The sequence below is a fragment of the Corvus brachyrhynchos genome, unplaced genomic scaffold (assembly GCF_000691975.1).
Source record: "Corvus brachyrhynchos isolate BGI_N302 unplaced genomic scaffold, ASM69197v1 scaffold283, whole genome shotgun sequence".
Taxonomy (NCBI): Eukaryota; Metazoa; Chordata; class Aves; order Passeriformes; family Corvidae; genus Corvus; species Corvus brachyrhynchos.
The window spans coordinates 1,324,713-1,338,101 of NW_008237409.1; the positions used below are offsets into that span (position 1 = coordinate 1,324,713).

The 13,389-nt window shown below is 44.6% G+C and overlaps 1 protein-coding gene across 1 annotated transcript in view; it reads left to right on the forward strand.

The window, feature by feature from the left end:
• Positions 1-3,390: 3,390 nt before the first annotated feature.
• The window catches only part of SYNRG (synergin, gamma), a 33,638-nt gene continuing 23,639 nt past the window's right edge, over positions 3,391-13,389 (forward strand). The window contains exons 1-7 of the mRNA XM_017730930.1: positions 3,391-3,490; positions 4,813-4,931; positions 7,069-7,199; positions 7,528-7,633; positions 7,864-7,975; positions 11,801-11,878; positions 12,580-12,776. Coding sequence (XP_017586419.1) covers positions 3,412-3,490; positions 4,813-4,931; positions 7,069-7,199; positions 7,528-7,633; positions 7,864-7,975; positions 11,801-11,878; positions 12,580-12,776 — 822 coding nt within the window. The 5' untranslated portion in view covers positions 3,391-3,411. The remainder of the gene's footprint in view (positions 3,491-4,812; positions 4,932-7,068; positions 7,200-7,527; positions 7,634-7,863; positions 7,976-11,800; positions 11,879-12,579; positions 12,777-13,389) is intronic.

Consider the following 13,389-nt stretch of genomic DNA (forward strand, 5'->3'; position numbering starts at 1 on the left):
GGGGGCGGAGGGCGATGATGGGGAATTGAGGGGAGGCGGGGAGGGGCAGAGATGGCGGGAGATGGAGGGCGGTGAGAGGGCTGGGGTGGGGGCTCGGGGTGCAGGTGGGATGTGAGGGCACAGGGGTCGGGGCCCAGGTGGGGCGTGCGGGGTTTCTGACAGGGGTGTGGGGGTCCCGGGTTGAGTACGTAGGGTCTCAGGTGTGGTACATGGGGTCCTGGCCGGGATGTGTGGGTCGTGTGACTCCATGTCGATGTGAGACATGGAGTCTCAGGTGAGGTACGTGGGATCTTGGATGGGAGTCCCAGATGGGGTTCATGGGTTGTCAAGTGAGCTTTGTGGGGTCTTGGGTAGGGTGTGTGGGTCGCAGATGTAGTACCTGTGGTCCTGATGAAGCACCGAGGTCCCTGGCAGGATGTGGTGCGTGGGGTCCTGAGTGGGGTGGGGGTTCCCAGGTGTGTTGTGGGGGATGCAGCCACGGCAGCTCTGCGTTTCGCTGAGATTTATTCACGTTTTTGGGGGCCCAGCTGATCCCCCGGTGTGTCCAGGCTCGGGCAGTTGCACCCCACTTGTCGTCAGGCTCTGCAGCTGCAGTCTCAGATATTGGGGTGGGAAGGATTTGGGGGTGTCGGCAGCAGTAGATGTTCCTGTCACCGCCGGGCAGGTCTGTTTGTGGCCTCCCTGGGGACTTCCCTTTTCCCCTCCTTCTCACAAAGGGCACCTTGGCCAGAGGGAGGACTGAGGAATCGTGTCGGGAGAAAGAACCGGTGTCAAAAGAGATGTTGTTGTGTTTCTGGAAAGGTTGGAAAACTGGATTTCACCACCTTTGAAGACTCGAGTAATGTTTTTTCCATGTAGGCTCTTGTGTGCTGTTTATCTCTTGTCCTACTTCTAGGGAGGCAGAGGAAATTTTGCATTTGACAATTAAGTTCTTTGAGTTGTCTCGGATATCCAGAGCCCACGGTTTTGTCAGGGTTATTGAGTATATAGGTTCTGAAAAATAAAAGGATTTACAAATCACCATTTCCTATTGATAGTATTTTGGTTTCTTTGAGGACAAAAGCTGGAGGTAGAGGAAAAGTTCTGTTCTGTGTCTGTGTGGGTTTTTTGCCTTATTTCACTTCAGTTTTTATGCATTTCTGTCATTCAAAAATACTCTGACAGTCTGTTGCATTGATAGAGTTGTACTGCTTGGGAATTCAGGGGTTTAAAAATCCACTTGTAGATGGGAAGATGGTCTGTGTGGTTTGGAGCTGTTGGAGTGAAGTTTCATTTTTGAAAAGGAGTTGCTTCTCCCCGTGCTCCTGCCTTTTGGCTGAAGCTGTTGCTTGGTTGGTTTGGGGCTTCTGGTGTTTTTTTTTAAGCTCCATAGTTTAAATACTCATTTAGTAGGAATTAATGGATTTATAGTACTGCTTTAAGAGGTCTGTTGTAGGGTGGTCACTTTGTTCCCTTCTCTTTATTGTATCTGTGCAGCGTATCCCAAGTCGGTCTCACACAGGACTGTCCCTTCTCTGGCTCCCTCAGCCATGAGAACCAGCTGCTTTCACTGATTGCATTTTTGCATCTCCAAAAAAGTAGTTCAGTGATAAATTCCCATTGCTGGAATGAAGCTGGAATGGTTTGTGGCCCTGCCAGTGTGGCTGGTGCTGGCAGTTGCACAGCTGAATCCTGGAATGAATCCGTGGTGGATCCGAGCAGCACGTACGGGGCTGTGCTGCCGGAGCTCGCTTTGCTACTTTGGACTAGCTCGTCTTCCAGTGCCCTCTAATTAGCTGAGGGGTTTTTTGTTGACTATTTCTTTTTATTTTTTCAGCAGAGACTTATAAATAAACCAGGAGCTCTGTAGAAAAGGATAAATATTTAATAGTTTGGCCTTTACTTGCTTCCAACAAGCAGTGGTACCTCCCGATGCTCGTTCAGTTTACATTGCATTTGCTGGTTTGGAGAATTCTTGTTGGCCAGGTTCTCCAACAAGAAGGGAAACATGAGGCTTAGAACACTTCTACGTGCTTAGGAGATCTGTAGAAATTGCATTTAATATTTCACCATTCTGACTAAAGTAAGTCTGTTTGTTTTCACGTTGATACTGTATGCCAAGGACTGGATTAATATGACTGAACTGAGTTAAACAGACCTTGGCTGTGGTGAGAACCAAGCCCTGCACATATTTGGGGCTGGAGTGTGTGAGTCTGTACAGTGCTTGAAAGAGAGAACTCCAGATGGTGGGGATTGAGGATGGCAAGACTGGACTCACTGGAAAGCACAGGTGTGTGATAGTTGTGGAAGGAGAAATCAGCACGCAGTGGTCAGGGCTGAAGAAAGCTTCAGGATGATGAAGTGAAAAGCAAATGTGTTGTCTTGGTGACCGTGTGACCCGCTGCCTGTACAGTGGGGAGATGCAATTTGCTCCTGGATAAATGCATAATTTAAATTCCTTATTTTATCTTAGTGCTCATATTACACAGCTCTTTTATATTTATAAACCAGGTTGGCTTTCAGGACTTCCTGCAGCCATTTCTGATGGCATTTTCTCTTGTATTCTTAGGCAATTGCTTTTACATCCACCCTCGGAATTGAACATTGAATATCTATAAGTGTGTTTCTCTTCCACTGCACTTTGATGTAATAACTGCCTGGGACACTGAGTGAGGTTCTTGTTTGGGAAATTGCTGCTGACGTGGGTTTCTGCAAGTTGCTTGCAAATGAGAATATTAAACTAGGTCCTTTTTTGCTGTTTGGCAGCTGTTTGAGAGTGAGGGCTAGCAATTTCCATTAGGATTTTAGTTGAAATTTTAATGGTTCTTCCTCCAGGTGCACTTGACCTTTGATACATGAATGAATATTTTCTCCAAGGTGCTATTTTTGTTGTAATTAGATAACCTAGAAAATAGAAGCTCCATTATTTTGTGATGCGTGATGTTTCAAAGGGGACAAAAAGTGATGTGGTTTTTTTGGTAGTTTATTTTTCTTCAGAAAAGCTGTTCCTAAGCAGCAGAGAAGTGTTGTCTGGTGCAGTTAATGGTCCTGCTGAGTCAGATACTTCCAAGAGGAGATGTTTATTCATTCTGTGCTTAGCCTACACAACAAACTGACCTGTTCCCAACCTGTGTGGGTGCCGAAACTCTCCTGTGGGTGATGTGGATGAGTCAAAGCCATCTCAGGGCTGCTGGGAGGATCAGATCTGTTCTTCCTGGCTCTGCAGCCTGTGACAACGCTGACAGTGCTGCTGGGGCTCTCCGGTGCCTTGGGGATCCCGCTGAGGGATAACGTTTTCCCCTGTGATGTGGTTGGGGTTCTGTGGGACCTGCAGGAGCAGATGCAAGTGCTGACCAGAATGTGGGAGGCTCCTGGGGATGGTGCTGACATGGAAGTCGAGGTAGATTTTCAATCACGGATATTTGCACTAAAATGACAAAATTTCACATAATCTTGTTCTCCTCCTGCAGCTTCATGTTTCCTGTCGCAGGTGGTTTAGGTCCCCCTCAAGGTATGTATCAACTTCACTTTTTGAGCACAAAGTACTTTGTTTAGATAAATTGGACCTAAACCAGGTCTGCAGTGATGTTCAGAGGTGTGGTTATTAATTGAACCCATAGCTGGTTTTTGCCCTTGAATTCAGCTCTGCTAAAATGACCCTCACCCCTCTGTTGGTAAAACCTCCTGTGTGTTGTTGAAGCAGTGTCACCAGAATCTAGATTAAAGATCCAGAAAACTACATCTCCCTTCTTAATCTGAATTTGCCTTTTAGATTCTGGTGTTATTTTGTGTGGTATTTCACCTCTCTCTGCTTCATCTCCCAGCTGTGTATACCCATATTGTGCGGGTCTTGCAAGACCTGGTAAATATTTACAAAGCACAGCAAGACCCTGGGACGAGAGTCACAACCTGTGTGGAAAGTATTAATACAATAGGAGAAGCCTCAACCTTAAATTGCCTTTGTTCTCATTCCTGATGCAGTGCTATTTGTTTAATTAGGGGAAAATATGCAGAGAACTTACGGGGAAAATGGAGAGGTTTTTTTATTAAAATCTCAGGTACTGATTAATGGACTATTCCTGCCTGTGTCATGCCCTCCTGGAGTGATTTTGCATAATTACCTCATGGTGTGCTGGTAACGAGTGTGTGTTAGTGTTTGTCTCCCAAGACAGCAAAATGTGAGCTAGGAAGATACTGAAACATAACCCACTTGCTTTATGCAGTGAATTAACACATTCCAGCTTGATTCGTCCAGTTTTGTTCAAGTTTAGCTTTTACTGACAAATACTGTTACCATTCTAACACTTGTAGTGGGCTAATTAACCTAAGGTGTGCTAATTGACCTACAGACAAGTTATCCAGCCAGGTCAGAGCGTGCAGTTGCTTTGTGAAAGGTTGACTTTATTTCCCAAGATTTATTTTCAGAAGCTGCTGGTTTCTAGAGAAATGGGAATTACCAGCACCAGTCACCCTGGTTAATTAAATCTTTTTAATTGGAAATGACCCTTCCAAAAATCATACGGGAAGAAGCCCACAGAGAATCTTTAGGATGGTGGGAGAATTCATCAGCTTAGTTATTGAAAAGCCTTATTGCATTTTTCCCTATAGACTGACCAGTGTTTAAACTAAGGAAATTCTGTGGCTGCCTGCAGTGTAGCAAATTTAATTATTTTTATTTTTGAACAGCCCAGCACAGCTCAGAGTTTTTTACTTTCCTTTGCTGGTATAGTGAACAAAAAAGAATAATTAAATGGGGGAGGCAGGGTTAGGGAAGGGGGGAAAAAAAGCTTTAACATTAACTGGGCACTTAGCTTGTTTGATGTTTCATTGCAGGGATGATTCCTATGCAACAGCAAGGATTCCCAATGGTTCCTGTCATGCAGACCAATATGCCAGGGATGATGGGAATGAATTATGGCTCTCAGATGCCTCCTGGACCCATGACCATGCAGGTGTGTGGCCATGAAATGTGGGCTGAAACTGCAGAACCCCAGACTGGTTTGAGTTGCAAGGGACATTAAAACTCATCCAATTGCACCCCCTGCCATGGGCAGGGACACCTGCCACCGTCCCAGGTTGCTCCAAGCCTCATCCAACCTGCCCTTGAGCACTTCCAGGGATGGGGAGTCCACCTCTCTGGGCACCCTGTGCCAGGGCCTCCCCACCCTCACAGGGAAGAATTTCTCCCTAATATCCCATCTAACCCTGCCCTCCTTCAGGTTAATGCCATTCCCTCTGTCCTATCACTGCATTCCCTTGTGGGAAGTTCCTGTCCAAGGACATGGGGTGCCTTGGGTGTGGCTGAGGGGGGACAGCTGGGGCCATGGTCCTCTCACAACTGCAGTGGGGTAAGAGGGTGGAACTTGGCTGGGAGCTGAAGTGTGCGTATTAGTCTGTCATGGGACATCTCTTCATTCCCTTTGAAGATATTTCTAATGATTCCAAGAATTCTCCAAGTTTCCTGGGGATCTGGATAGAGAGCGGGGGGGTTTGGCACACCTTACTCCCTGTTGGGGAGGAGAGATGAGGGTGTAGTGCAAGGACAGCATCAGCAGTAGTTAAGGTAACTTGGAGGTTTTAGCCCACTCAGAGGTGTCAGAATCTGAACTTTGATGTCACTGTACATGTTGGGACACCTGAGTGTGATCAGAGCAGCCTGGTCTGAGCAGGGAAGGGAACAGCAGCATCAGCAACGTGTTGGAAAGCTCCCAGATGCCACCTGCTCCCAGGTGGGGTTAGTGCTGGTGTGGAGTTGATCAGAATTCAGAACTCCCTCAGTGGATCTCTCCTGTCTTTTAAATTTTCCTTGGTGCTTTTTCTTCTTTTCTTTGGTTTTGTGGTGGTGCATAGTGTACTGTTTAAAGTGAGACCTTTCTGAGTGGCTGCAGTCCGTGCAGAGCTGTGACCACTTCACTGAATTGTTTCATCCCTTTGCAGCTCACATGCTGGGATTGACACAATTAAGTTTCCTAAGTGTAGGTGACAAATCATAAACTGTCCTTTTAAATACCTTGTTCTAGGGAGAGGGAATGTCTTCAGTGTGCTGTATTTTCTCATCTGACCAGTTTTCCCATTTGTCCAGCTTCCCATATTTGTCTCATTTTTCTTTCTCCTTAAATTAACTTTGTCTTTAGTGCTGCTGTTGCTAATGGAGGAATAAGAATGAAAGATGAGCAGTTAATACTATGTTTTCTCTCTTTTAATCTATTGTTTTCTATTTCACACCAGATGTGCTTATGTACAAATTTGCACTTTGCTGAAATGTAATGTTTTTGCATGACTTTCTAGCCAAATTGCTATGTCACAAATTGAATTTATGGTGTTTTGCCATCTCCTTACACTCCCTTCCCTCCCCCACCTGGAATTTATTATGTTATTTTGGCGAAATTTATAGTAGGAAGATGTTTTTATGAGAGCTGGTCTAAAAATAATAAACAGCTTTTGTTCTCTTCCTACGTGTTCTGAGACCAAATGCAAAATGAATGGTAAGAAAAGTAAATTATTTTCTGTCTCCTTCTATATTAGGCAGCTTTGCTGCTCTAAATGTCCCAGAATATATTTCTCAGCAAATGTTTCTGATACAGTTTATTCAGACAAGCTTCCTCTTGGCTCTTGCCATACATTGTTGGTTCCCTGGGTATGCCTGGGAAATGACTAGACCACATTTTCCTGCATCCATGGTTGGTAGGAGTGTGCCCTCCAGCAGGGAATATAAAAGCATTATGAAATCACTTAGAGTAGGAACCAAAAACTCCAAGAAAACCCGTACTGAGCAGTATAGGATGGCTGTAGCCTTCCTGCTCTTGGGCAGCTTGTATGGATTTGAAGGCCTGGTTTTTGCCAGTGACTTCCCAAGTGCTGTGAGGAGTGAGAATCCTTGTGGAGAGGAAGAGTGCCATCTACTGAGGCAGCTGCTCTCTGCTCACCGCTGCTCCTCCAGCACTCCCTAACGCTGAATTTTATGGGCTCGACCCCCTTTGCAGCTTGGCATTGCCAGTGCTTTGGCTTTTCCTGTGGGGGGGGAAAGAAATAATACACACTGGAGTTGAAAAAAAGTACCCTGGAGCTGTATGGTTTGTTTGGTTGTAGGGTGGCATGGCCTTAGGGCCGATGCCCGCGGCCGGAATGCCTTACATGGGACAGGCCTCGTTCCTGGGAATGCGCCCGGCCGCCCCGCAGTACACCCCGGACATGCAGAAGCAGTTTGCAGAGGAGCAGCAGTAAGTGACGCTTCACTGACTCTTGGGGAATCCTTTTGTAAGGGGGAGATGTGCTTTCTCTGGAGCAGCATCCATTTAGGGCCGTAGAATGTTGCTGAATATTCCACTGCCTCTGCAGTCTGATCCATTTAGGGCCGTAGAATATTGCTGAATATTGCCTCTGAAGTCTGTAGTGCTTGTCCAGGTCTGAGAAGAAGCAGGAACGTGTGCACCAAACTGTCTGAATTTGAGACAGTAGAAATGGAGAAATCGAGCACAAACCTGCCACGAAAATTCTCATAAAAATGATTTATAGATATCTATATATATTTAAATAATTTTCCTTCAGGAAGAGGTTTGAGCACCAGCAGAAATTCTTAGAGGAGGAGAGAAAACGGCGGCAATTTGAAGAGCAGAAGCAAAAGCTGAGACTCCTGAGCAGTGTGAAGCCGAAGGTATGGCCTGACAATGAGTGGGATGTTTCTTTCTTCAGGTTTTTTTAATAGCTTTTAATGGGAGGGTCTCTTTCAACAAGCAAATCAGTGGGGAATTGCGTGAGATGCCAGATTATGGCTGGAAAAATCTCTGGAAGAGATTGTTAATTCTGGTGTTGAAGAAGCGTGGGTATTGAAAGAAAACGGAACTGTTCTGTGAATTTTTCAAAATGTTTTCTGTGGTGTTTCAGACAGGTGAAAAAAGCAGAGATGATGCTTTGGAAGCCATTAAAGGGAACTTAGATGGCTTTTCTAGAGATGCTAAAATGCACCCAACACCAGCAACCCATCCAAAAAAGCCAGGTTTGTAATTTTCCTCATTTTCCAACTGAAAATAAAACTCCAACATTCGAAATCCTCGGCAGGGGGAACTAATTCCAACAAGTATTTTTATTTGGTGGTACAAAATGAGTGGATTAACAGTTTTTTAAAATCAAATGTCATTCTAGCAGCTGTCTGCTTGGTCAGGGTATGGGGGTAAAATATTAGATATCAGCCTTTTTATATTAAAAGACTTAGAATCTTTAACAGAAACCATAATGTGCTGTGCTAAATGTGAAACATCAAGGAAATTGATAAAGCGTTTGTTCTTTTCTAGTCAAAGCATTAATTAATGTTTTGCAGAGTGCTTTTGAAGAGGAGAAGTGCTATTTAAGTGCTAAGAATGATCAAAACAGTGTAGAAAGACGTGAGTGGGTGTCACAGCTGCCTGATGTGTCGCTGGGCATGGTCAAACCAAGCCTCTGTGTTCTCAGTAATTACACTTGCAACAATTGCCACTTAAGATTTCTTATGGTCTGTGGTGTAGTTTTTTAAGTGTCTGGCCTGAAACAAAGCTTATCTAGGCGGACTTTTTCCTATATAAAATTTGTGTCTCTGCTGTGGATTTACTCTTTGATAGTTTTGCAGTTACAGGTGGTCTCTGACAAGTTCCTTTTGTCTCTAGATTTGCCTGTCCTTTACCAGTTTTGTTAAAATGGGTAACACTGGAAGGGATCAAGCAGAAAATTGTCTACATGAGCAGACATTTCTTTTGTATCTTATGATATATTGCTGAGTTTCTGTGGATAAAACATTCCTTTGAGGGAGAATGTGCCCCTGACAGACACTATTATGTCCAGTTTGAAATATTACCTCTGGATTTGGTTTGACCCTGTGTGCTAAAAACAGACAGAATACTTTCACAGCCAGTGTTAAGACCCAAGTTTCAGTGTTTACATCCTAAAAATCTGGGAGGGAAGATGCGTGGTTGGAAGTGGCTGCTCAGTTTTACCTTGTGTTTGCTACGCTGGCAATGACAGCCTTCACATCTGTCACCACACACATTCCACACTGCTGCTGCTCACCCATTTGCTGTGTATTCCCAGTGTGTACCACTTTCCCCACATTCCCACCCGTGACCCTTATTCCTCATCACTTTGCCTTGTGTGTTCATTCCATTTGCAGATCATCCCACACCATCCCATTCTGCTGTTTCTGTTTCCCATTCTGCTTTTCTCGATGATGAAGAATTTAGTGACTTTATGCAAGGCCCTGTTGAAACCCCCAAAGTGGTGCCTCAATCCACCTCTCAGCCTTTCCATCCTGCCACTGAGGCTGGGCAGCTGCTTTCAGAGAGGGCTGTGCTCCAACCTGTCCCTCCAGCCCAGGCTCCAGTGTTATCCACCCTGCATGGTACAACTGGGCAGGTTCCTTATTTTCCTACCTCTGCATCTCCATCCAATACCCATAAAACAGGTAACTCTAAAGTATCTTCTTTTACGTGTCGCCTTCTGAGCTACACAGAGTCTTGACTTATTTTGTTGGGGTTTTTTTTTTTAGTGTGGCTGGAAGAAATAATATGTAGGCAATTAAGCAGAAACCTGCTGATCCATGGGAAAAGATGGTTTAAGTCCCCTTCTCCCTTCCCTGAGAACTGCCTGTAAAAGCAAGTCATGTGTAGATCCAAATACTGCTAAATATACACGTACCTGATCTTAGGTGAATTAAATCATTTGTTTTAGCATCTTCCTAAGTCTGTGTGGTAGAAAAAGTGGAGATGGTGGTATAAGAAATAATGATGATGCTGCTGTGGAGCACTTGCGTGCTTCCTCCCTTGGAGGCTGAGGGGATGTTGGTGAGATGAAGAATTTTGGAGATGTGTAAGTAGATACTGGCCACTTCTGTTCCTGATGCCTGGATGATTATGCAGGAATAATCCTAATACAGAAGTAGTTTCATGTCTTCCTCCTCTTACTTGTTTTTTGCTTGTTGAGTTTGTTGTGTTTGTGGTAAGTAAAGGGCAGAATCGGGCTCTGAAAGTGTCCAAAGACGGTGGTGCTGTTGGTCTGAGCTGGGGCTGATCATCTCATCAGTGCTACCAAAAGTACTTTTCCTTTGAAAAGTGTGAAATTGCAGTCTGGGCAGTTCATAACAAAGTATAAATAATTGCTCCTGCTGTTTATTCAGGCTCTTCCTTGGAGGAGAAAGCCTTAGCTAATGGCTCAGATGAATCTGAACAAGAGCAAACCAAACTTAAAACATCCGAAGTTGGGCACAAAGCCTCAGCTGCAAGCCAAGCCCATCCCAGTCTCACCAGCAGTGACTGGGATGTTGTAGGTGGACATGAAAGTGGTCCCACTGCTGCTGCAGAGGTGCACAAGGCTTCAGAACAAAACAGAGCAGTTGAAGAGTGTGGTGAGCAATCGAAACATTTGACAGAATTTCAATCTAATGAGATGCTGCTTGGTGCTAACGCTCTGTTCACTAATTCCGAGGCCAGCCCTGCGTAATTTTGCTCTGAACGCCTGCTTGAATAATATGTCAGTGCCTCCTGCTCCTTGCTCAAAGTGTAACTGCCATGATTTTGCTCTGAACTTTCTCCATGTGAGTTTATTGTTGTAATCACCTTTAACGTGTTTGTTTAATCAGGTTCGCTGTTTTAAAACATTCTGTCCTGTCCTGGGGAAAAAAGAAGTTGTGCTCTCTAAAGATATTTTTGAAAACTATTTAGGGGAAACTTACCACTAAAGATGGTCAATGTCATGGTGGGTTTTAATCTTTTAACCTAGAGGGGATGATAAAATGCCAGGTTAAAACTCTTAGCTAGTTAATACTTGTTTCTCAGACAATTTGCTGCTCATACATGTTATGTCTAAAACCATCTGTACTTTAGGGATGAAAATTTAAAAGATGGGCTAGATGAAAACTTAAAACAAGGTATTGTTCCAGTTTGGATTTTATTAAAACTGTTGAGTGAGTTCGGAAGGGGGGTTAAAACTGAAGAGTAGTGAGACCTGAGGAAGTAGCAAATTTATTTTACTTGGTTGGTGAAATGAAAGGAATCGCTTGTATTAGAATGTGCTTGGAGCTGTGGGATGATTAGAAATTAGACTGCAGTCAGGAGGGAATCCATGTGGAAGACAGGAGATGCAGGGGCACTTGGAAAGACAATGAAATCTGAAATGATGGTGATTTTGGTCAGAGCTCCATCCAATATGAGCATGAAATCTGCTGAGGGAGACTGAGGGGAAGAGTCCACACAGTGGAGAAGGAAATAACCATTTTTCAGGGAGTGAAGTGTGGCAGATCATGTTATGAAGCCAGTAGTAGTGAAGGTGGCTGTGGTGTCCCCTGGAGCTGAACACTGGGAGCAATGGATACGGGTTTGTGGACACGGGATATGATCTTGCCGAGGTTCAGTCTATGGGCTGTTTGTGGATTTCCCAGGGGAGGATGTTCTGGGGGAACACTTTGGGTTTTATGGTAGGTATGGATTTATTTATTCCATGAATAGCCCTAATAGTAGAGAGTTGATGGGAAGCTGAATTTGTGATGGCACAGAACTGCTGCTGTGAAACTTGAAGACAGTGAGACTTCAGGTTCTGTACATCTGGGCATGAAGAGGGAAGCACGTGAGGAGCTCCTTATTTCATTACATACATAACTATAATCTATTACTGCCAAATCATTCTAGTTATTATTTCCTATTCCTGCAGTATCTGTTCTTCCTCTGAGCACAGTGATTCCTATCTGAAATCTTTGCCTGAAATGCTGAGTGATGCTGACCAGCTGTGGTGTGGTCTCTTAACATCATTGTACTCTATGTCCTAATACAACTGTTTTTCTTACTGAATGGAATACATTTAGGAGTTGGAGTGTTCCCTCCCCAGGACCCCATCCAGCAAATGATGCCTGCCTGGATTTACAACGACAGCTTGGTCCCAGGTAAACCAACCAGTGGGCATTTGGCCAGGTGGGCAGTGCAGGGTGTGAATGTACCTGTGCTTGCATGGCCACTTACTGATCAAAGCCTTGTTCCCTCATCAGATGAATCCTGTGTCTGTGATGTGTTCCATATTTATGGTGGCTTTATCTGCATTTAAAGAAATACGGGTTTTACTCGAGCATGTTAATAAATTCTAGATTAAACATTTATGACAGCAGCTTATCCCAGTAGAGGTTGCATTGCTGATAATGCTGCTTTCATGGGTATTCTGGTTTTTGGCATGTCTTGTAATTAGGCAAGCTCATTTCTGAAGGCTGTTTGTCTTCTATGTGTAAATAACACAGTGATTAGAAAATGAAATGCTGGAGTAAATATTGATTACACTGAGGTTTAAATACATAAAGCTCTTAGAGCTGTCTTTTTATATGGGTTATCCTGCAATTTCATTGTAGAAATGTGGTTTGAATTGCAGCACTAAGTGTATTTCATATAAAATATTTCTCTGCTTGAGTTAAACTTGTCTGTAAAGACCATCCAATAACACATTTAGATGAAACATGATGATGCAATCCAGTGCCAGAATGCTGTTGCCTTACCTTACACTGAGTGCTGCTGATTCGATACCATGAAATAACATAGAAAAGCAATATTATTGGAAAAGAGCAGTTGTCACTGTCTAACACTGCCTCCCTCACAACAGAGTTGTATAAGAAAATCCTAGAAACCACTTTGACTCCTGCTGGAATAGACACAGCCAAACTCTACCCGATCCTGATGTCATCGGGACTGCCCAGGGAGACCCTGGGGCAGATCTGGGCTTTGGCCAACCGCACCACCCCGGGGAAGCTCACCAAGGAGGAGCTCTACTCCGTGCTGGCCATGATAGCAGTGGCTCAGGTATGGCTCTCGCCTGGCATCTCCCTGAGCAGCCTGCCCTGGCCTGTGGGTCAGCACCAGTGCCTGGTGGTGCACACGTCCAGTAAAATGCTGCTTCTGTTGAAGTCTGGAGGAGAAACTGCCCTTGTAACTTCAGTGGGATTATAATTTTATCAATTTCATCACATTTCAGTTAGTACTTTCTTTAGCATCAACTAAAGTTCTGGTTTTTCATGAAAAGGGTTATTAAAAATTGGAAGGGGCTGCCTGGGGAGGTGGTGGAGTCCCCATCCCTGGAGATGTCCAAGGAAGGACTGGACATGGCACTGGGTGCTCTGGGCTGGCTGACAGGGTGGGTCAAAGGTTGGACTCAATGGCCTTGGAGGCCTTTTCCTACCTCAGTAATTGTATATTGAATATGATCCACTTACATGGACCTTGACGGCGCATTTGGGTGTGGGAGGTTTACTGGGAGCTTGACCAGGTGCTGGCTTCAGTACCACAAGCTGCCAGCTGGAGCTGAGAGCACAACGCACCCTTTTATCAACGCTGCACGTGTAACTGTCTGTCTGCTTGCTGCCTCTGCAGAGAGGGATCCCTGCCCTGAGCCCCGACGTGCTGAACCAGTTTCCAG